We start from the raw sequence: 25,559 nt of genomic DNA, 5'->3' as shown, positions 1-25,559 counted from the left end.
CTACGATTCACTGCTTCAACACTAGTCCTCACATAAATCATACTCATATATTAAAGATTCTCAATAGACACAAACTTAAACTATTCCTTACACCACATCTAACCTAATAGATCCATTTCCACAAAGAGTGTTCTACCATCCTCAAGATATCATCATTTTTTCCCACCACAATCAACATCTAGTGCTCAAACTTAGTTTCTAGTACAAATTACGGACTACCGATAGAACCTCCCCATACTATACTAGTCCATCAAAATTTTGATAAGGAAATCAACCTAAATTTCTAATTTCACATAACTATGGCCGACACACACATTTTCTTTGCAACATTACTACTAGACCTTAAAAATTACTATACACCTCCCCTATTAGACCAGCTGCTACTACGACAAAACAAATTGAGGTTCACCAATTAATCCACTAACCCCCATGATAAAATAGTAAAACTTATCTTACACTCTATCTAATTACTAATTTCTGGACATGTGTGTTGCGTGTGTGACCCGTGCAATTTTTTTATAGATCATTTTACCAGAGAAACTGCAAAAGCACCACTAATTTAGTTATTAACATATTCAACAAAATAATTATTGTTCAACAATTAATAAATTACAAAATATGTAACGTATAGAATTAATAATGAAGATAAAGAGATTGAGGAAAGCTTGCAGAGAAAGTCCTTAATAGGCCAAGCTCGAAAAACATATATTGTTATCTCTGATTATCAATGTTGGGGCTTTCATGAACGATTTTGCATCATGTTCACTTATTAAGTTTGATCCGGTAGTTTAGATCTTCACGTCTCTACATTTGTTGTAGTGGGATAAATGTATTAAGTCCTTCTCTCCCATGAGCTCTTATGTGACTCTAATCTATTCCATGATTTCATTAAAGACCTCAGATGCCAAGACATAGATCCTGGGAAAAAGAATAAGAAGAAAATCAACAATTTTAGAATATTTAAGCACCCGTAATATAATGTCAAAGAAAAGAAGAAAAGCTAGATTACCTTTGAGGAATGAGATGTCTGAAAATCCAACCTAGGAAAAAAAGTAAATTTATGATTCATGAGAAAGAATAATTATGAGTTCACTTGTGCACAATCTGCACATGCATATTTTTAAGAACTTGGGGAAGTTTGAGAGTCTATGAATAATGAACATGTGAATTAAATAATTGGAAAATGGATAAATTCCCCCTAAAGTTGTACTGAAAAGTTAGCTACACATTTAAACTATCATGGCAACATATTACACACATAAACTACCTAAAAGTGAAACTATTACCCCCCTTACAACTGACGTAGCAAAAACAAAAAATGCGTCACCTATCCTTTTCTTCTTCACACTCACCTCCATTTACTCCCATTTTGAATCTTGATTTTTTTTCTTTCAAAACCCATTAAAGTAAAAAAAAATTAAAAACAAAATCACCCCACCCTCAGATCATTTCTTCTTCACACCCACCTATTGTCACATCCCGAAAGGGTACCCTAGACGTGACCGGCACTCGAAGACCATTGCTGGTTCCCAAGCAAAACACTTGGTTCAATCACACATCCATTCAATATCAATCAACCAGCGGAAGTTTAAAATAAAGAAATAATTTAGTAGGCAACTCAAATCATCAATCTAACTCAAAGAATAAAGGCCATGGGCCAACAAATCAAACTCCAATCTATGTCGTTAAAAATATTTTGACAAAAATAATTCAAGGAAAGAAAATACTCAATCGACCCATCACTATCTAGTCTATGAAGCCTCTATCACTACTATCTAATTGGTGTCCATGACATGTTCATGGCTACCTCAAATCAAGATGAAAAGGGCTACTCGACGCAAGAATAACATAAGCGGTGTCCTCCGAATGTAGGGAAGGACTCACCAATACGCTGAGTGTGTATAGATCCTCAATGGTGCTTCTATTGACGATCTCTTAAACTTGTCTCTGCATCATGAAATGATGCATGTCCAAATGAACGTCAGTACATGGAATGTACGAGTATGTAATATGGAAAAATGAAACATACCTCAAGGTAGAATAATACCGGTTCAAATATCTCAAGTCATAAAGATAAGAGAGACTCAATCAAGGTATTATAAGTCTAAAATAAGAATACAGTTTAGACAGAGACCAATCATATACCATCTAATCAAATTCAATCATGTACAATATAGTTCAATCAAATCATTTACAATTTGATCCCATCCAATCACGTACCATTAACTCTAATTCAATCACATATCATCTAATCCAATCCAATCACATATCCAACCCAATCCAATCATATACCCAATCCAATCCAATTCAATAATATGCAATCAACTCAATTCAATAGATATGCACATTAAAATTATGCAATGTTTTACAATTAAACTCAATCATCTACAATCACAATCAAACCAATCATATCAAGCATGATCCATTTAATTGGGAGTTTCTCTAACCAACAACTATCACCATATGAGCGAGTGATAGTACAATAAGCCAACGTTGTTGCCACGTCCGTTCATACCTTGCCATGGTAAGAATGAATCAACAATCATGGATCCATAACCAATCAAGTCCTATCATGTCAGCACAATAATTTAGGAAGCATCCAACTTTAATGGTTCAATCCTCTCCTACTTATGGCGACGTAGTTTATTGGTTCGAGTATGGACTATACTCTTACCCAATTCGGTGCTTGATACTCCTCCCAAGACTCAATATGCTCATATCTATCAAGTGAGTAAAATACTCAAAATACTCATTTAGTCTCATTGGACTCTTTCAAATCAACTCATTTAGTCTCATTGGACTCTTTTCAAAACTCAAATCAAATCTGGCCTCATTGGACCTTCTTTCAAATTGACTCATCTCAAATCATTAAACTCCTCTCTTTAAAATTGATACAATCTCAACTCAATCTCAAAAATTGACATTTTAAAGTAAAAATGCTCAACTCATTTATACTCAAAATACTCAGGTTCAAAAATGAGAATTTAAGAGACTTTTTCAAACTCAATTTATGCTTAAACTCTTTCTAAATCAAAGATGAAAATAATCACTCTTTAAACTCAAAATAGTATATAAATAGTTTATGCAAAAATGTTCACAAATCATTTATTTAAAACTCCTTCTCAAAAGATCATTTATTTTTAAAATTTTCATAAGACTCCAATCAAATCAAATTATGCAAATCACATATCACGTAATCATCATCTCATCATCGTCAAACATCTACTCCAAACTCCTTATTTAATTCTATCTTCAATTTACAAAGACAAAAAGGACATTCTAACTCTACCAAGGTTTCATTTCTTTTTATGCTCTTCACATTCATAACTATCCCAAAATTCTCATATAACTAGAAATCAATTTCATCAAACTCATGTAAAAGAATACATCATTCCACTATAAAAAATAATATTATTTTTATTATACATAAAAATCATCAATCTCATCCTCAAGACAAATTATGACCAAAAAGAAATCTCATTTTGGGTTCATGTAAATGAATACATGAATCCATACTCTCAACAAATTCAACTCAAGAACATCATTTACACATTTTAGTAATATTCTATAGTTTAGGAAATTTCAAGAAAACCTTCATAGAAGGTTCAATCCCTTCACAATTTTCATCCAACATATCTATGGGGCATATGGAAGAACTAAATTCATATTTTAGGTTAGCCTTACATACCTTGCTTGAAGATCATCTCACCGGAAACCAAGACATGACTTGAAGATCTTGAATTCGTGGGCTTTTGAGGACAAATCTTGTTGGAGATGTTTGGGAAAGAAGAGAATGGAGATTGGGATTTTTAGAGAGAGGCACAAGACTGAAAATATGGTCCAAATTGTCCAAGGCTAGAGTATATATAATTAGGGAAAAAGTTCAATTTGCCCTTCCTCAAAAATCTGGAAAACTGGGCAAAAACTCTCCTGGCGCTATAGTGGCACATCGCGCCACTGCAGCGCCAAGTCAAAATAGGCTTAAAAACCATGCACATCTAATAGTGGCACATCGCACCAAGGACCAAACTACTGAGGCTTGTTTCTAGCGCTATAGTGGCGCGTCGCGCCCTTGCAGTGCCAAGCCTAAATTTTCTGGGTTTAGAGTCTAGGCCTGCAGTGCTAGTCTATAGACAAATAGTCATAACTTTTGACCCTGAACTCCAAAAATTGAAGTCTTGGTGGCGTTGGAAAGAAGACTCAAATACCTTTAATTTGGTAGGTCGTGGGCCACCCAGTTCATTATACTCTAGGAGATATGATCATTTGAAGTTGACCCTTATACTAACTCATCCGAAAACTTAATCGATTGGAATTCTTTGGACTCGACTTGGTGTTAGAGATCCCTAAACACATCTAACACACTTCAAATACTTGGAAATTAATCTTAACTCATAGATAAAATTACAAATCTTTCGGTTCGAGTCTACACACACGTGAAGAAATATGCGAGTCTTTGCAAAAAAAAATCGGGGTGTTACACCTACCCTCTTCTTCTTCACACCCACCTCTATTTACTCCCCATTTTGAATCTTGATTTTTTTTCTTTCAAAATCCATTAAGAAGAAGAATTCTTCTCCCCATTTTGGTGGAGAAGACGATTGGGGTTTGGGGGGCGGATGGGAGGTTAATAATTAATTAAGAGTTAATTAATATAAAATATAGTTAATAAAAGAAAAGTTAATTAATAAAGAAAGAAAAGAAAAGTAAAAAATATAAAAAATCGGATGGGTAGTTAATAATTAACTAGGAGTTAATTAATATAAAATATAGTTAATAAAAGAAAAGTTAATTAATAAAGAAAGAAAAGAAAAGAAAAAAATATAAAAAATCGGATGGGTAGTTAATAATTGATGGGTAGTTAATAATTAATTAGGATTTAATTAGTCTAAAATATAGTTAATAAAAGAAAAGTTAGTTAATAAAGAAAAGAAAAGAATAGAAATATAAAAAAATCTGATGGGTGGTTAATAATTAATTAGGAGCTAATTAGTATAAAAGATAGTTAGAAGGAGAGTCTTGGAGTAATTGGTAAAGTTGTTGTCATGTGACCAGGAGGTCACGGGTTCAAGCCTTGGAAACAGCCTCTGGCAGAAATGCAAGGTAAGGCTGCGTACAATAGACCCTTGTGGTCGGGACCTTTCCTGAACCCTGCGCATAGCGGGAGTTTTAGTGCACCGGGCTGCCCTTTTTTAGTATAAAAGATAATTAATAAAAGAAAAGTTAATTAATAAAGAAAAGAAAAGAAAAAATATTAAAAAATTAGATGTATAGTTAATAATTAATTAGGAGTTAATTAGTATAAAATATAGTTAATAAAAGAAAAATTAATTAATAGAGAAAAGAAAAGAAAAAAAATATAAAAAATTATAATTTCTGACGTGGCGATATCGTGGAGATGACGTGGCACCACGTGGCAGCGAGTGTAATACACCACATATTATGAGAGTGGTGTTATGCATTTAGGTATGTAATAGTTTCACTTTTAAGTAGTTTAGATGTATAATAGATCGACATGATAATTTAAGTATGTAACTTCAGGGGAAATTAGCAAAAATAGTAGGAGTTACAAAAGAGAAAAAACGGAAGAGATGATTGAATAATAGTAATAGGCGTTATTGAATTTTAATTGCTGTAACTGTAGGTGTAATAATATAGTTCTTGGCTTATTAGTATTTGTAGAATTTAGTGTGGAAACGTCCATTGATTGATATTTTATTTTATAAATGAGGAAAATTAGAGAAAATATCAAAAAGAGAAGAATATATATATATATATATATATATATATATATTGTGTTGATTAAATTGAAGGAGAGAAATAAAAATAAATATAAAAATTAGAAGTCGTGTAACCTTACAACTTTCTATGGATATTTTCATCTTTCACCTTTTTGACTTAATACCTTCCCACTTCTAGTATTTAGTATTTACTATTAGTATAATATGTGTTATGTCGAAAAAAGATGGTTTAAAATTAATTTTAATTTTTTAGAGAAAAAATTAATTTTAGAAAAGAAGAGTCGCCACTTAATTTTTTAAAGAAATTAAGAAAACTTAATTTAAAAGACCCTAACAGATTTTAAATCTTAAAAATTCAGAGAAAAAAGGTATGAGGTTCTTATTTCCACTTTGATAAGGTGTTAAGCATTCAAAGTGGCCGTTAACGCGCGATTATCCAACAATTTGAAAAATTATTTGACTTACTTTTGAAAAATATTAATTTAAAAGGAAACGAAGACTTTAAAATTATTTTTTAGAAAAATTGATGAAACTTAAATATTAAAAATAATATACATGTATATATAAAAAATAAAAAAAAAGTTTATCAAATGGAAGGGGAACCTTGGAGTAACTGGTAAAGTTGTTGCCATGTGACCAGGAGGTCATGGGTTCAAGCCTTGGAAACAGCCTCTGGCAGAAATGCAAGGTAAGGGTGCGTACAATAGACCCTTGTGGTCAGGCCCTTCTTCGGATCTCGCGCATAGCGGGAGCTTTAGTGCACCGGGTTGCCTTTTTAAAAAAAAAAAATTATCAAATGACTAAAGTGAAGATAGAAAATCATTTAAAGGGTAAATTATCATGTTGGTTTATCTTTAGGGGAATCTAATTAAGTTAAAATAAATTAAAATTAATATCTAAGCAAACATAAATAACATAAGTAAATAAACTATTACAATCCGAATCAATAATAAACAATAAATAACACATGAAAATGTGGCCCGACACTTAGTTTCTGTACGTCTGGACTAAGTTGTTGGGTCATCTGCGTTTTGGGTCTTAAGCACAATTTTACTGTATATCGCAACTATATATACACTGTATATCGAACTTTATACACACAGTATACCACCTGTTTGTTCCTTGTATTTGATGTATATCACTGTATATCAGACTGTATATATATTGTATATCAATATATATAACATTATTTTCTTGCATATCAGACTGTATAGATACTGTATATCAGTGTATATGACATTGTTTTCCACCTGTATTCCATGTATACAACCCAATATCAATATTCAAATCATGAATGTTACCTTCCTTTCCATGTATCAACTTTTCAGCAATTCAAGCAAGATGATGGGAGACTCAAAACACAATGATATGCAAGGATGGAGTCCAAAGATGGACTCGAATTGATATCACATGCACCAAAATAAAATTACATAAGCATTTACTTATTTTAAGCTAAATTAGGGAATATATCATGATATTTTAATTTATTAAATTGATGAGCATCCTAGAAATGACTAACAATACACATATATGTAGACAAAGGAAAGGAAAGAAAAAATATATTCAAGTAACTAAAGAACATAGATTTAATATATACTCTATACTAGCTCAAATTTTAAAGAAAGAATTAAATCAATTAGGCCATGAAAGTTCTAATCAAATAACAACTTTAAGCATATTTTTTGTTATCTAAATCATGTTAAAAGAAGAAATTAAAAACATAAAAATTTATATTGTCAAAGAAAATTATTTGAAAAAATAATGAACAAAACTAAGATTTTTCATGAAATAATCCTTACACATGATAGTTAATTAATCCTAACACATGCTAACTATAAAAAATTTCTATCATTAATCTAATTATTCTTAATACGTGCTAACTAAATAAATATGACTACGAATCAACTAAATATAAAATATTAAATAATTAAATAAAATAAAGCTGAAAAATTTTTTTACCTCTTTCCGGGCAGCGAGAATGAAGACGATGAACGGAAGACAACTTCACCACCACCCAAGAGCTTGATGGAACTCCAATCTACAAAAAGAAAAATTGAAAATTTAGACTCGAACCTTCGTGGGTTCGATGTTATAAGAACACTATTCTTAGCCTAAATTTCGACTTCAATCTCCTATTTTCCTTGAAGAAAAATATATATTGAAAGTTAGAAATTGTCACAACTTTTAGGCTGGGGACAAGAGTCCAAAATCCTAGCCAAGTTAAGAAATTTCTAACTTTGGGTGACCAAAAAACCTCTCACTTCTTTCCTCTTCTTAATAAGAATATGAGCTTTTATATAGGCTCCAAAAACCTCAAATCCTTTAAGGATTTTCGATGTGGAGATTGGGGAATTTTTTATTTGTTTTTTTAGAAAAAACTATAAATTTCAGAAATGCAAACTATAATTAAACTAACCTAACTAACATTGTATTTAGTTAAAAATAAAATCTTTTTGAGATGATTTTTGAATAACTACATAAATAATAATCAAAGATATAGTTATATAGAAATATGTATATTATACTAAAATTTATAAAAAGATAAAAATAGTTAAGAATAACATGAAAATATCTTTATTTTTATAAAAGACAATTATTTCAAAATGTTCAAAATTCAAAGAAACTCAATAGCTAATTTGCGTTGTAGAGGGTCAAAAATGGGTGTCAACAATATGATATGATTATATTTTAATATTTAATTAATTAAATAATTTTTAACATTTTAATTTGGTGGAAGAATAAAATGGTAATCCAACTTTAAAATTTAGAGCTTTCCACTTTTAGTACAAAATTATATATATATGATAATCTCTTAGCACGTTCTTTTTGTTCACATCCCATCTATCTACCTATACATACGTTTAAGCAACATACATTTAAACCACGCTTATAGTTCTAAGCAACAAGTAATTCCTCCCCAAAACCACCAATTGAAACTTACACTAGTAAATTCTTAATCACCCTATCTTTCCATTCACCACCTACTTTTGTTCTTCAGGAGCTCTTCCTTGTTTTAAATAAACTTAAAAAATATCTTAACTAACCACTCTTTTTCTACGGACTATCATAAAAGTTTCTAATCTTGCTAGACCATAACCAACATATTAAGGACGTACAACCTCCATCACTCAATTAATGAGTACAATACTCGCGCTATCTTCTCCGATCAATTTCTACTCCCACTCTAAGACTTCTAAACTTATGATTCCACACTTCAAGCTCTAGGATCATCTCGCTGCTCATGGGTCACAACATCCTAATTTATACTTTATCCCAAGTGGAAATACTAACTCAATATTCAGATACATATTTATTTTCTTAAGTTGGCATCTAGACAAAATTATGAGAGCACCTGGACACCCGTCCTACCTTAGCTCAACAACACGATTTATGAAAATAAGGGTATACACTTGAACCAATAAATTTTGATTCACTAATGGACTCCCTCAAGTCCTAATACAAATTTGTACCCTTTTTTATGACTAAATATGAAAGATTGCACCGTTAGAGATATGACCTTTAAGCATGTCTGTCACCTCAAAATTAAGGCATAGCCAAAGAAATTAGAGTAAAGCAGGAAGTCATAATGAGTTTATTACGGACGACTTGATTGCACGATCTGGAATACGAAAGAATGAGAAACAATTCCTAAATGTCTCATATCCTCCTAGTTATAAGTGTGGCGTGCTACATAATCATAAAAAGGACTATACTTGACACAGTTTCGTAGACACCCTATGACACTTGAACCTTAGGTTTTGATACCAATTTGTTACGTTCTGAGACCCACCCTATACGTGACATGATGCTCGAAACCCCATTAGGCTCGAGTGTACCAACCAACCGTCTTAACTTACATAATCCAAAATAAATACCAAATTAAATACCAATGCGGAAAATAAGGCTAACTACGATTAATTTTCAAAAGAATTCAAAAAAGAAAAATCAATTCGACTCTTACTAAGAAAACCAACTCCAACTAACTATAAGTCTATGAAACCTCTACTAACAGAATAACAAAGTTTACGTCGGGACATGGCCACCAACATACCATGAAAAAATAGCGAAGACCGATAAAAGAAGAGTCTACTTTACGGAGGATGGAAAGCTCACCACAATGCTAATTGTTGTCCCTGAAAGATCTACTGCTGCCCAGAATCACAAATCTGTTTCCCCGATTCTACATCATGAAATGATGTAGTGTCCAAGGGCAGTCAGTACTGGCATGCAACCCGGGGGAAGGGATAAACAATATACATACATATAATATGACCATAAAAGAAAGGGAAAAAATCATAAGTGCAAACCCAAAAGCATTTAGACATAGACCTTTAGAAAATTATTAATCTGAGTAAGGTAGTGTTCACCGACATATATGACCTACAGGCTATATGGGTCCGACCTCTGCCCGATCGAGGTCCCCAATCCATGTATGCCACATTAATTGAGAAATATAAGAATCTAAGAAACCCAATTCTCTCAAATAAAGACTGTAGAGGCTTCTTCGATTAACAACCTACAGTGGTCAGCCATGAGGATTTTACACCCTCTCGGTGATGCTACCAAACTCTTTTTAAGTCCCATTAAAATATTTACAAGTTTCAGTTTATTAAAAGTTATCTGAATAAGGCATATTCTCATTGGTATCTTCATACCAAGACTTGCAAGCCATAGTAACCATGCCAAAATGTATAATTAACCATTCAAAACACTCAACCCATTTTTTAAAAATCAAGGACTCATTTATGATAAAGCATTCCATTCAATATCTTCATCAAAGTCTTTTCAAGTCATAAGACAACATATAAAGTGCAATATCATTAACATTAAACCGGGGGGACCTTTTGTTCATCATTTTAAATCAAAGCTTTTGAAAGACTCTCAAATTCCCAAATCCATTATTTATACCAAAAACCGCTTTTCAAAATCATATTAGGCAATTCACCCATTAAAAACTAACAATCTAAGTCCCGAAACCATAATAAAATAAATTGAACACAATTAATAAGAGATAAGCATTTGTAACCAATTTTCATGAAATCATCTTTCAACCCTAACCTCAATTCGTAATTTAGAAAAATATGAATAATAGAATATGAACCTTGTATGAGTAGTTTGAAGTAGGAAATGTCCAAACATACCTTTTGACGAAAAACATAGGAAAGGGACCTTGAGAGTTAACCCTACATCTTGCTTCTTGAAGCCTTATGAGTTTTCTTTTGAAGTTCTTGAGCGTAGGAATTTAGGAGTGAATGAGACGGTTATAATTATGAAAAACTAATTTCCAAAATGTTTAGGGCTATTTGGATAACTCCCCAAAAAGTTTTTAGGATAAAAATGCCACTCAAAATGAATTAAAAGAAATGACGAAGACAGTGAGGTCCGTATTCTCTCTGTATATCAGACCTCATCCGCCAGATTGGAGCATCTTTGGTAAATCGGTCATAACTTTTTACTCCAAACTCTGATTAACGAATGATCGATGGCATTGTAAAGAAGACTCGTAGAGATTTAATTTGATAGGTTGGGAGTCACTATCTCTTCATGTTCTAGGGGATATGATCGTTTGAAATTGACTCTTACAAATTATTATATGAAAATTGAATCGATAAAAAAGCTTTCAACATAACTTTAAATTAGAAGTTCCTTCTGATCCTAATTCATACTCAAAACTCTTCCTATTTCAATACCTATACAACATTAGAAATCGTCACGTTTGGAGTCTATTCACAGTTAAAGAACGGCTCAAATCATAATTTGAAAATTCAGGGTGTTGCAGCTCCACCACATATTCGAGGTGGACATATGGACGATATGTCAGTCTTGGTTTGTTCCAAAATTTAGCCTATTTGGAATTTTGAAGTTGTGGCCCTTTAGGGTCCTTTGGAATTTTGAAGTTGTGGCCTTTAGGGTCCAGACTCCTATAAAAACATATCTACTAAAAACATTAAAAATATTTAGACAAAATTTCTTATGGGTCAATTTGAGTTGCATATCATTCAAATCTTTAAAAAGGATAGTTTCAAATATATACAATAAAGCTTACAACAAATATAACTATGTTTTTATGTACATAAAAAAAAGCCAAAAATCATATAAAGTATACATTGACTAAACAATATAATTTGCCAAAAATCATAGAAAGTATACACAGATTATACAATATAACTTACTTATACATGAGTTAGAGCCCGTTTGGATGGGCTTATAAGTTGGTCAAACCAACTTATAAGCCCTTTTTAGCTTATTGTGGTGTTTGGCTACCAACTTTAAATTTAAGTCATAAAGTTCTTAAAGTCACTCAAAAATGAAAAGTTGGAAATCCTAACTTTTTTTTTGGAGGGCTTAAAGCTATTTTCTTTGACCATGGAAATTACTTTTATATCCCTTATATTTTTTTTAATTCCTAAAGTACCCTCTTTAGCCTTAAAATACATCAACAACTTATTTTCAGCGTAAGCATTTTTATCCAAACATTCAACTGCTTATTTATAAAACTAACTTTCAGCACTTAAAAATTTTAAAAGCACTTTATACATAAAAGTTACCTTTTTTTAAGCTTATCCAAAAGGGCTCTTATACACTAACTATATATACTCAAAAAGCTGAATATAACTTAACTATAGGTGAAGTGTACAGTGACTATAATTGTGCTTATGACTTGTAATCTTTTAAAAAATTGATCTTCTCAGTTTTATTTTGACAATCTGCTTATGGGTTACCATAGAGTTTTGAATTTTGATCTTCTTAAATGTGGTTGACTATCATGAGGATAGTGGCACATGGAGCAGCATGTGTCTCTGCCAAGTCAAATTATCAATTTTAGGAGAAAAGTCATTTCTGTTGAATAAACATATTTAGGTTTCGCCCAAAGAACTCCCTTAATTCCATTTCTTTTGGCATAAAAAGAATTGGATGAGTGGTTTAGTATCTTGTGTTGTGCCTCTCCTAACTTTTACTCCAAAAAAAAAAAAAGATAGAGAAACACTTTCAATTAAGTGTTAATCTAATTCATTTGAATTTAGAAAAGGATAAAGTATTTCAAATATTCAGAAGTTAAAAAATCTCTCTCTAATTTTATAAAAATATATTAAATGAGGTATTTTTTTTTTTACCGCGCGAAGTGCACACTTGTTAACTAGTGGAGTAATAATTACAAGTTCCAATCAAATAACAAAGTTGTGGTGTAGTGGTGGATTGCTTAATCCTTAATTATTGGTTTTGGTTAGCGCTATTCTTTAATAGGCTCTATAGTGCGCGATTCGAATTTAATCGTGCTCTAATACCATGTAGAAAAAAAGGGAAATTTATCAAACCACCAACATTTCAGCATTAAATAGGACTTTATAACTATAGTTTGCTTAATTATGGATAACAACAAAATATTAGGGGAGGAGGGAGGAGAGAGACGAGCGAGATCTGGGAGAGAGAGGAGCGAGATCTGGGAGAGAGAGGAGTGAGTGTATTTTTTTCGCTGATTTTGGAGAAAAGAATACAAAAAAAATTGATTTGTATCAAAGTGCATACATATTAAGAGGAAAGAGGCGAGCGAGATCGTTAGAGGGAGGAGGTAGGCGAGCGAGATCGAGAGAGGGAGGAGAGAGGATTGTATTTTTATTTATTTTGCATTGTATTCTATATTTATTTTGTATCAATTGTATTCAAAATACAATAAATTATATTTTGTATTTATTTTGCATTGTATTCCATATTTATTTTGTATTAATTGTATTCGCAATACAACGAATATAATTGTATTCATCCTCTCGTTGATTGAATACAAATATATTTGACAGAGAGGATGAACACATATTGTATTTGTATGAATACAAATACAATTGATACAAAAATAATACAAAACACAATTTTCGAATACAATTGAAATAAAATACAAAACTTTCACCTATATTTATTGAATACAATTGATACATAATAAATTTAAATATATTTCTTCTTATTGGCAAGAGAGAGAAAGAGGGCGAGAGAGGAGAGGGAAGGAGAGAGGCCGAGAGAGAGGTGAGGGAAAGAAAGAGGGAGGAGAGGTAAGGGAAAGAGGGGACAGAGAGAGTGAGTGTGAGAGAGAGGAGAGGGCAAGAGAGAGGAAAGGTAAGGGAGAGAGGGGGAAATGTTTGTTATACTAACAACATATTTTTCGTTTTGATAATATTTTAAAATTATAATTATTTTTCTTAAATAAGTTGCTACTTTTAACTATTGATAATTTTTCCAAAAAAGAAACAAAATGAACATAAATTAATATGAGTTATAGTGCAATAATAATATTTATGGTGTGCAATAATGGATTGCTTAATCCGAGGTCTCGTATAAAATTTATGAAGTGTTTTTAGAACTTTAAAATGCTGAAAGTTATTTTTATAAATAAGCAGTTGAGTGTTTGGATAAAAGTGCTTAAATGAGGAAAATGATGTGAATTTTAGGGTTAAAAGAATAAAAAGGGTAGTTTGGAATTTAATTAAAATATAAGGGATATAAAAATAATTTCCATGCTCAAAGAAAATGATTTTAAGCACTTAGAAAAAAAAAGTTAGGAATTCTAACTTTTCATTTTTGACTGACTTTAAGAACTTTATGGCTTAAAGTTAGCATTAGGCAAACACGTCCAAAAGCTAAAAAAAAACTTTAAGTTGGTTTTGACCAACTTAAAACTCATCCAAACGGGCTCTTAGTCGTGCCTGAACACAGGTAGAACAAAACAAGGGAAGCTTACATAAATATACAATATTAAGAAAATATTTACCATTTATAGCAATAAAAAAATAATTTCACTGAACACTTATAATACATTTATAATACAGTTTTAATACATATTGCAGAGAACTATTTATAAAACATATATAATACAAGTTTTATAAATGGATAATACATTTATCATATATTTTAATAGACTTATAATATATTATGTTAGTTTCTTACTGCACAAACATAATATATATTTTAAAACACTTATAATACATTTATATAATATGCATAATTTACTTTTAATACAAGTGTAGATTTATCATAATATTGCTATATATTGCTATAAATAGTAATAAATAAAAAATATCGCTAAAATCAGTAATTAATTTTTAAAATGAAATAATTTTTCCACAAAACAAAGGGAGCACAAATATGTGTATATGTTTGGCAGGGGAAGAATAGAGTAAAGAAGATATACAGAGAAGGTAACATGAAGAGGCTGTACAAGGCAAGTGACGATGAATTCAGGTAGTTCCATAAGAGAGAAATTGGGGTTTCTCAACCCAGAAACTTCACTCGCCGAATCTCCGCTTCTGAGGTCTGATTTATTTGAAGATTATCTATTGTTGAGCTCTCTATTTACTCGATGAAATGATTGAGAGTATTGAACTTCCCCAAATTTAAACTGAACGCTTTTCTTACTTATGATTATTCATCATGCTACCTGTGTTTGTGGACTATCACAGGTCGCCCAATAGACTAGTCTACCAGAAGCTCAAGCTGGTGATACATCAGTTTATATAAATTGGGGGTAGAGGAAGGGGAAATAGGGAGGGGATTACAAGGTGGGGGAATCGAACCTTACCAATAAGGTGAAAGTTATTGGGAACCAACTGAGCTACTAAGAGTCATTCCACTGTTGGTATCTTTCACCAGCAACTAGTAATTTTGTCAAGATTTAGCTTAGACATGTGGGGAGGAAATAAAATAGGCATGGTTTGTAGGAATTAAGTGGCAAAATTTGTGTTATATTATGGAACGAAAATATGAACGTTTGCCTTGCGGTTTATTTTGTTTTTTCGATGTCGGGGGTATTTTCGAGTGCTGAAGGGCAAAAATTAAAGACCATCCGAAAATAGGGGCATCCCTATGAATGACCCGTAAGAATTTGGATCAACTTAGTACACTTTGCACGAACTGTCTATAGTGAGTCGTGCATCAGGCTATCTTTTTTCTTCTTTGGGTGGATTTAACCAACCACTATTTGCGAATGTAAAGGTTTGAGTTACAGAGATATAGTCACCTTGTTAAATGAGTTGAATGGTACACATATATATTTCTGGTTAATACCTGCAATTTATTGAACGCCAAGTATCCGACCTACTAGCTTTTGGATGAGAATTTAAGTTTTATCTATTAGCAGTGTTGAAATATTTATACAACTAGCGTAATTTGGCCAGCTCCAACAGGGTTGTAGCCTGGTTTTCCATGCTACCAACATTTGCTTAGTGTAGAAGCTCACCTCCATTTGGCTTTAAGTATGATTATTTTCTTCCATTGTCACCAAACAAAATTTAAAAGTCTTTCAGCTAGTACCAGCTACTATTTACTGAATGTATCATCCAAGTGACGGTCTTCAGGTTCATCACCAGGCATGTACTGTTGATTTCCTTGTTTCTATTTCTTCTTAATGGCAGAGCCTGATGTTAAGTATATGTGGCACATCCAATAAAGTGGAACAAACAAATAAACAAATAACTAAAGAAAACTGAGGCCTTCATGTTCCTTGATGTTAAGTCTATTTTTTTTGTATAAGAAATTATCACATTAGTATAAGAGGGTAACAAAAAAGAGACCTTCATACTTGGTGATGGAAGTCTCAGTTGCAGCTTAATTTGGCGTAAAAGAATTTCACATTCGATACTAAGGTAATCCCACATCAGTCATTAAATCAATCAACTAACTACCCCTAATCCTAAATTAGTTGCATTATCTATATCAGAGTATATGAATGCGCAATATCTACCAAGACTAGGGTTAGGACGGTGGAGGTGATTCAAAGCATTTTTCTGTCGAGATGGGACTACATCAGGGATTTGTACTGAGTCCTTTTCTTTTTGCCTTGGTGATGGATGAGCTGACACGGTCTATTTAGGAGGAGGTTCCATGGTGTATGCTATTTGCGGACGACATAGTTTTGATTGATGAGACTCGGGACAGAGTTAATGATAGGTTGGAAGTTTGGAGACAAACGCTGGAATCCAAAGGGTTTAGATTGAGCAGGACCAAAACAGAATACTTGGAGTGCAAATTTGGTGCTGTGATGGATGAAGAGGGCACGGAAATGAGGCTTTCCACTCAACCTATTCTCAAGACAGAAAACTTTAAATATCTTGGATCCATCATCCAGAGTAGTGGGGACATCGATGATGATGTCATGCACCGCATTGGGGCAGCGTGGATGAAATGGAGGCTTGCCTCTGGAGTCCTGTGTGATAAGAAAGTACCACCTAAACTTAAAGGTAAGTTCTAGAGAATAGTGGTTAGACCAGCGTTGTTATATGTAGTGGAGTGCTGGCCAGTAAAGAACTCTCATGTTCAAAAGATACATGTTGCGGAGATGAGGATGCTGAGATGGATGTTTGGACACACTAGGAGTGATAAGATTAGGAATGAGGTTATTCGGGAGAAGGTGGGAGTGACATCTGTGACAGACAATGTGACAGACAAGATGAAAGAAGTGATGCTGAGATGGTTTGGGCATGTGTAGAGGAGGTGTCGACGCCCCAGTTAAGAGGTGCGAATGGTTGGAGTTGGGGTTATGCTGAGGGGTAGGGGTAGACCGAAAAAGTATTGGAGAGAGGTGATTAGACAAGATATGGCGCTACTCCATATCACCGAGGACATGACCTTAGATAGAAATGAATGGAGGTCGCGGATTAGGATAGAAGGCTAGTTGGGATAGAATGGTGTCTTACCGTGTGTCAATTTAGGGGGGTCGTAGGTCTAGGCGTGCCTTTATAGTTGCGTTGTTATTGCCTTTAATTATCACATTACTTTGCTATTGTTATTGTTATTGTCTTGTAAAATTTGCATCGCTTTTTTGCCATTATGCTATATATATTGCTTGATTTTCTTTCTTACTTGGGACTGTGACTTTTGAGCCGAGGGTCTTTCGGAAACAACCTCTCTATCTCCATGAGGTAGTGGTAAGGTCTGCGTACATCTTACCCTCCCCAAACCCCACTTGTGGGATTTCACTGGGTATGTTGTTGTTGTATATTCTGCCTGAGCGAATAAATTTTAAGGTGTTTGAAATTCTTTTCTGTAAAATTTGAGAAACTGGTCCATTATGCAAAGCCGCTGAAACTATTTACTTTTTTTCCATCTTTGGGGCAGGTTACAGTGAAGCGGCTGGATTTGTATGGGAAGTTAAATGGTCATGAGGGATGCGTTAACATAATCGACTTCAATGCCACTGGCGATGTTCTTGTATCAGGTTCCGATGACAGACGAGTAATATTATGGGACTGGGCAACAAGGAAATCAAAATTGTCTTACTCATCAGGCCACATGGAGAACATATTCCAGGCCAGGGTCATACCCTTCACTGATGATCGTAAAGTAGTAACTGCTGCTGCTGATGGCCAGGTGATGTTCTGCCCATCTTGTGCACTTTACTATGTGAAATCTGAAAGATAACGCCAAGGTGTATGAGCAAATTTTCATTTGTAAGTCTGATATATGCTGTATTAGATATGGCTTCTGCTTACTGGACCATTCTCCTATTGTGATTTAATCATGATCACAATCATTATCAAACAAGAAGAACTGTCAGATGATGATAATTACTAGTGGTCTGTATTGGAAAGGACAAGTCCTGTCAAATTCTCCGAGCCAATCAAGCCCTTTAAGAGATTTTAAGAGGTCGATTTGTTTGTCGCATAAGGAAAAAAGCATAAAAAACTGCATAACTAGTATAACATTTGATTTATCTCTGCATAACTATTGCAGTATATGGTCTGCATAATTACTGCAGTGCTTGATTTGCAATATTTAACTCTTAATTGCTGATACTCGTGCAATGTAGGAATCTATGCATTGTTTTATGTGAATCCAATGTGGATTAACAATACATTTAATAATCTGTGCATTATTTTCGTGATTCCAATGTGGATTTACCATACATTTATTAACAAGACCTGGGCAAGAGTATTAAAGGCAACCACTCAAGGGTATATGGCCTAGCGGTCAGTGAAATGTGTGAAAACCATTGAATGGGAGAATGGTTCAAATTGTAGTAGAGACAAAAGATGCTAGATGTTTCTTTCCTTCTGTCTAAACCTTGGCAGGGACCCGGTACTTGTGCTGTTGAGATGTAGCAGGTACCCAGTATAATAGTCGAGGTGCGCACAAGCTAGCCTAGACACCACCATATTTAAAAACTGTATTGAACAACAATCCTTGCATTATAATTAGCTATAAGAATTACCTATGCAACTATCAGCTACTGTATGGCATCTTCTGCTTCACTTCTCCATTCTTTTTCTCAATTCTTAAAAGAATCTGTGCCCAACACTTCAAGGATTTAGGAGTTCTTACGCATTGCAGAATTAGTAAGATCACCAAATTACATTGCAGCATTGAATGATTGGATAAATAGTTGTCATACCAAACATATTCTTCTAATTGTCCTAGTATGAAGTAACATATGTTTATAGATCGCAGGGATGAACATCCAGACAAAGTTTCTGTACCAATAGATAATAGTCTAGGCCTGCTGGAGTTGTTTAATTCGTATTTGAGAAGGACTAGGGAGAAATAATTCCCGACACCTATGGGCTTATTCTTCAATCTTGTCTGATTTCTGCCATCGCAAACATTGGTTTTCTTACTGCAGGTCAGGCTTGGTCTATTGCTGGAGAATGGCCACGTAGAAACTAAAAGTCTTGGTAGGCACCAAGATCGTGTACATAATCTTGCAGTGGAACCAGGGAGCCCCTACATATTCTATAGCTGCAGTGAAGATGGTTTTGTTCAACATATCGGTTGCCGCATGCTGTTTTACCTGTAAAAAGTTCTCTTCTTCAGGTTATTTTGCTATAACTTGCATCTGTTCTGCAGTATGACCTGCGAAGCAATTCTGCCAGAAAGATATTCTGTTGCTCATCTTTCATGGAAAACAATAAGCAATCTTCTAGCAGTGTTAGGTTGAACTCCATTGTGATAGATCCAAGAAATCCTAATTATTTTGCTGTTGGAGGTTCTGATGAATATGCATGTGTATATGACATCAGAATGTACCAAATGGATGCTTCGCATAATACAGATAGGCCTGTCAACACATTTTGCCCCCTTCACATGATTGAAACACATGACGTTCACATTACAGCATTGGCTTACTCAAGCTCTAGTGAGTTTCTGGTCTCATACAATGACGAACTGATATATTTGTTTCAGAAGAACATGGGATTGGGTCCATCTCCCTTGTCTTCACAAGGTGAAGATGCAAAGAAACTGGACGAGCCACAAGTTTATTCTGGGCATAGAAATTCGAGAACTGTTAAAGGAGTGAGTTTCTTTGGTCCTGGTGATGAATATGTCTTGAGTGGGTCTGATTGTGGTCATATATTTATCTGGAAGAAAAAGGGCGCTAAGCTTGTTAGGTTGATGGTTGGTGATAGGCACATAGTAAATCAGCTTGCGCCCCATCCCTATATTCCTGTTCTTGCAACATGTGGAATAGAAAGGACCACAAAACTTTGAACCCCATCATCAAATAATGTTACTCCATTGCCTCATGATGTCCAAAAGGTGCGTAGCTTAACAGTTCTCTTAATAACTATTCATGGTTTAGAATCGAAAGTCACAGTTGGTTCTGTAATCTAGTATTGATTTATTTTTCTACTGTACTTTGTCTTGCTGTGAGCGAAGGGGAGCCTTGGAGTAACTGGTAAAGTTGCTGCCATGTGACCAGGAGGTCACGGGTTCAAGCCTTGGAAACAGCCTCTGGCAGAAATGCAAGGCAAGGCTGCGTACAATAGACCCTTGTGGTCAGGCCCTTCCCCGGACCCCGCGCATAGCGGGAGCTTTAGTGCACCGGGCTGCCCTTTTTTTTTTGTCTTGCTGTGAGCAGATAATGGAAGGTAACAGGCGAGGCCGAGAGGACCATTCACGGGCTACGCTGACCCCAGATGTAATAATGCATGTCTTACGTATGCATAGGAGGCAAGCCCTGGCTTATGTTGAGAGAAGACACAATAGAGATGACATCGAGAGTGATGAAGATGATGGGGGAGAGGCTTATGTTTTAGGGTTTTCAGATGGTGATACTGAGGGTGCCTCTGAATGCAGCATTAGCTAAAGTCATATGTATCTTATTTGGGAACAACGGTTCTTATCTTCTACTACTTTTTGCCTTCTTATCCTCTGAAGAGTCCACATCTGTATCAATCCTGGCTCACAATCACTTGGTGCACCTTATAGCTGTAGTGCATCACATTTTCAGTTGACATCTAAGTTTGAGAATTTGCTAGCTGCCTGTTCCCATGTCAATAAATAAGCAGTGTGTCATCTTCACTCGAGTAAAGTTCAAAGTTTAGCATCTGCAAATTATCTCGTATCTTGATTACTACAGGGGAATGGCTTCATTTTGAAACTAGTAAGATTGCTTATGTTCTAGAATCTATCCATTTGGTGGTAAATATACTGTCTCATTGCGATTTGAAAGTGAGAACTAAAAACATTTGCACTTGAGAGATGAAATACTTGAAAACCTTTGGTCCACAGTAAGCAGTTTTATTATATATATTGCTGGACAACGATCTGTCGTTCCAGGTTAGCTAAACTCAGCTTCACAAACCGAGGAACAATTGTCTAATTCAAACTTTGTAAGATTCATACATTAAACCAGCTAACATATTTGCCTTTAGTGGATCATCCAGATCAATGTCTTTATCTTCATGATGACAGTGGATCATCCAGATGAATGTCTTTATCTTCATGATGACGGTCATCTACAAGATTCGTCCATGGAAGCGAGCCAACAAGTAAGTTTATTCAACTTATATGTGGCCATAATTCCATGGAATACTATCAATATTAGCACTAAATACAGAAAGAATGAGAGTCCATTTGCAGATATGCCGCAACACCATATTGTGATGCACATAGAGGATTTTGCTCTTTGAAATACTAGAAATTGAAAGGATTAGATGCCACAATTGTCTTTCCCATGCTGTCTTGAACTGCATTATAATTTAATTCCAACTAGAGCAAATGCTCTGTACTAATTTTCATCAGTGGAAGTTAGACTATATGTTGTGATTTTAATTTTGATTATCTCTTAAATCTAATTGATACATCGTTAATTGTTAACCTGATACCAAACCAATCGATATCTTATTAGTTTAGCGGATTAGTACATTTAATCTTATTAGTTTAAAGATAGTTTAGCAGATTAGTACATTTAATCTTATTAGCTTGCGGATAAGGTTCCAATACGATAGAACCTTGACTCAAGTAATGCATATCGAAAATCAGTTATGGCTGGTAGCATTAGTAAACGTCAAAAACTGAGATTATATATCTCTCCGGTACTCATTCCAATAGAATAGTAGTTCATGCACAAATAGTTGAACACAGAAAATTACACCCAAATCTTCAAAATGACAAATAGATTCTTGGATAGGTTTTCAACATACTGTACATAATACAACATGATAGAGAGAACGAAAAATAGAGACTACAATAAGCTGAAAACAGAACACATAATACAAGTCATAAGAATGAGTGGAAGACATAAATGTCTGTGTTGGTGGGAAGTAGCAAATATCCTATGATATACTCAAGGCGTACACAAGCTAGCCCGAACACCACCATAATCAAGAAAAAATAAAGAAGAAAGGTATATAAATGGCTGCACATCGAAGGCTGCCTTATATTAAAGTTGCAAAGGACTACTGACCCTGTGAACAAAAACTTTGGGAGGCTGGTCCAAGCAAGAAAATCCACTCTAGGTAAAATAGATACTCTTATGCTTAAGCATATTCAGGATTCAGTGCCAAAGCTTCTTGATAAATCATGTCTTTAATCTGCTCTTCTCCTATCCCTTGTTGCTCAAAGTCGAAGGAGAACGGAATGGGGCAGACAGGTTCATCAGCTACATCATGGAGCTTTGCAAGGTAGGGATGAGCTAATGCTTCCTCAACTGCAACCGAAGACAAATACATTACTCGATGAGCTTAAAAGAGAATGAACGGAAAAATGTTGCAGCAAGAATCTTCCTTTAGTATAGCCTAGGGGTGTGAATACATTCAAGAAAAAAAAAGAAATATTATGATTTTTTTAGTTACAAAATGAGGTTCTTTTGAGTCAAAATAGTTGATCTTTCAAGCTTTCCGGTCTATCTTAAATATCAGTACAGATAGGAAAACTACCAGTAATTCTTCTGGTAGGGTCGAGTGTCAACATTTTATCTACAAGATCAATGGCTAATGGATTCACATGAGGGAACACTTTTGCTAACTGCTGGCGTGGATGTTGCGGGAGTTGCCTGACATATCTCTTTGCATCTTCATTTTGGAGGAAGCTAAGATCAGATTCTGTAGGAGTGCCAAGAAGCTGAGAAAAATAAAGGCAGAAATAAGCATTTGTTTCTCACAAGACCACTCAGAAAGGTATGATATGTTGTTATGTGTAGTCTAAAATAAGCTGATGTCAATGGTTATTTGAGGAAAGGAAAATTTTCCCGTTTGGACAGCTCGAATAGATGATATTCCACAGAAATATAAACAAAGCATTTGACAACATGGATCAAGAATCCACATGGTAAAACATCGTTCCATGTAAAAACATGAAAAAAGTGTATCCTATTATGTTATATATGTCTTTCATGAATCAGTTTTTACCTCAGTTAGCAAGCGTATTTGATGTACATGATCTTTTCCAGCAAACAAAGGTTTTCTATTCATAAGCTCCATGAAGATGCAACCCACAGACCAAACATCTATGGCAGCAGTGTAATCTGAAGAGTTCAACAAAAGCTCCGGTGCCCTGTACCATCTGGTTACTACATATTCCGTCATATTCTCATTCTCTAGGTTTGGTCTAGCAAGACCAAAATCACATATCTTAAGATCACAATTTGCATTTAGCAAGAGGTTACTTGGTTTGAGATCTCTATGTATAACATGAGCAGAATGTATGTACTTTAGCCCACGGAGAAGCTGATACATGAAGTACTGCAAAATATAAAATTATTTAGAGAAACAATAAAGACGGTATCCATGAAAGCATTTGGGGTGAGCGCAGGGAGTGTGTTTACCTGGCAATGATCCTCCGATAAACCTTGGTTCGATCTAATTATTTGGTGAAGATCAGTATCCATGAGTTCAGTAGCAATGTAAACATCAGAAAACTCCCTTCGTAAAGGCGGAGGAATCACGTCTCTTAAACCAATAACCTACATAGCATTTTTGATTTCCTTGATAAGCAAAAAGTATGAGGTACTTTGCATATTAAGACAAGCAGTACTTTACAGCTGAAAACCAGAGGAATAGTTTATTATCGACTTTTGGAAATTCCACTACAACAAGAAGGATCAGCTGAGGTCGACTATATGAATCTTGTATAGCAATTCACACTATTCTGGTTCATTTCAGTCCAATACTGATCTGTTAAGCAATATGAGACTCACATTTTCATGGTCTAAATGGCGAAGAAGCTTAATTTCGCGGAGCGTCCTTTTAGCATCCATATAATTATCAAACGCATTGGCGATTTTCTTAACTGCAACCATCTCATTCAGCTCTGCGTTAAACACCGAGCTTCACACAGATAGACACAAAAAGCACCATAATTAGTCCAAAATTTAAAGTTAGGAAATATACAAACTAGATAAAATTATGAGATTACTTCTCATTTGCTTAAGCCTTGATAGACAGAGCTATCAATATCTGTGCTTGTGAGAGATAACAAACAATAGTAGACGTAGCTTTAGTGCAATGCTCCTTCTCTCAATTTATGTGACACTTTCTATATTTAGTACTCCCTCTAGTAGACGTAGCTTTAGTGCAATGCTCCTTCTCTCAATTTATGTGACACTTTCTATATTTAGTACTCCCTCTAGTAGACGTAGCTTTAGTGCAATGCTCCTTCTCTCAATTTATGTGACACTTTCTATATTTAGTACTCCCTCTGTCCCAATTTAAATGTCTTATTTTTCTTTCTATTCTGTCCCAAAAAGAGTGTCCTTTTCAATTTCAACTTTCTATTTAGGATCACGTGATTCAAAAATCTCATTTTATTTCTTAAACTCCATACTCAGTCAAATTAAAATACTTAAATTGAGACGGAGAGAGTAACAATTTGTCATTTCCCTCCTTTTACTCTGGGTATCCAACCAAACACGTTTACATAAATTGAAACAGAAAACAGGAGAAAAACAACAAAATTTGAATAAATATTAGATCTGGATAAATGGAAAATTGTATTATTACCAGACGATTCCATAAGCGCCACGTCCAATAGGCATGATAGGAGGACGATACTTGGTAGTGATCTCAAAGAAATTACCAAAAATGTCATACTGAACATATTGTCCACCATGAGTCACAATTTTAGGAAAATCAGGGAATTGACCACCACCCATATTTGCATCAACCATTATTGATTGATAGATTTTGTAAAATCTAATTTACACAGGATCATCAAATATGACTATATATAATGTGTCATATTGAGGGGGGTTGGGTCAATGGAGGAATTGCAGGAAGGAAGAAGGAAGTTTAGAGGAAAGAAGAAGAGGACGCGTTTAGGTGCACTGGATGTCATTGACTCAACAAATGTGCATTACATTTTCTCGTTATTTTACACTTCAATAAATTTAGCCGCCGAGTCAAAGGCCTACTATTCACCCCTTTGCTTCATGCTTGGCATTTGGAACGTGGTAGAGTGATAAATATTTATTTATTTTTATCAGATTTTTTTTAGTTTGTACGGAGTTGTTTTTGTAAGGGGGTGTTTTATTGCTCAATATGGAATTTTTCGACGTGAATTTGAATTTAATTGGATTTCAATTTGAGTATCAAACACCAAATGAAAAACTTTTTTTTAAAA

At 34.2% G+C, this 25,559-nt stretch overlaps 1 protein-coding gene and 1 pseudogene across 2 annotated transcripts; one reads left to right on the top strand and one right to left on the bottom strand.

The window, feature by feature from the left end:
- LOC129899784 (uncharacterized) overlaps window positions 1-21,998 on the top strand; it is a 37,024-nt pseudogene extending 15,026 nt beyond the window's left edge.
- A 104-nt stretch (window positions 21,999-22,102) lies between these two features.
- LOC129900983 (mitogen-activated protein kinase 3) lies at window positions 22,103-25,262 on the bottom strand. 2 transcript variants are annotated; one of them, XM_055976085.1, is made up of 6 exons: window positions 24,941-25,250; window positions 24,139-24,268; window positions 23,767-23,904; window positions 23,351-23,683; window positions 22,880-23,063; window positions 22,103-22,650 (listed from the first exon to the last, which is right to left on the bottom strand). In XM_055976085.1, exons 1-6 carry the CDS (start codon window positions 25,105-25,107, stop codon window positions 22,481-22,483), a joined length of 1,122 nt encoding a protein of 373 aa, XP_055832060.1. In that variant the 5' UTR covers window positions 25,108-25,250; the 3' UTR covers window positions 22,103-22,480. The 2 variants fall into 2 exon arrangements, with proteins under 2 accessions (XP_055832060.1, XP_055832061.1); XM_055976086.1 differs by lacking the exon at window positions 22,880-23,063 and having other exon boundaries at window positions 22,433-22,650; window positions 24,941-25,262.
- Between the last annotated feature and the right edge of the window lie 297 nt (window positions 25,263-25,559).

Source organism: Solanum dulcamara, chromosome 8 (assembly GCF_947179165.1).
Source record: "Solanum dulcamara chromosome 8, daSolDulc1.2, whole genome shotgun sequence".
Taxonomy (NCBI): domain Eukaryota; kingdom Viridiplantae; phylum Streptophyta; class Magnoliopsida; order Solanales; family Solanaceae; genus Solanum; species Solanum dulcamara.
Note: the sequence above shows the minus strand (reverse complement) of the source record. Positions and strands in the feature narration are given on the sequence as shown.

Bases quoted from the DNA above. Each gene is read 5' to 3' on its own strand.
- LOC129900983 (XM_055976085.1), bottom strand. From the start codon at position 25,107: ATGGTTGATGCAAATATGGGTGGTGGTCAATTCCCTGATTTTCCTAAA. The intron at 23,905-24,138 runs GTGAGTCTCATA...AATGCTATGTAG, and splicing joins GCCATTTAGACCATGAAAAT to GTTATTGGTTTAAGAGACGT. The intron at 22,651-22,879 runs GTAGTTTTCCTA...CTTCGGTTGCAG, and splicing joins CCCTACCAGAAGAATTACTG to TTGAGGAAGCATTAGCTCAT.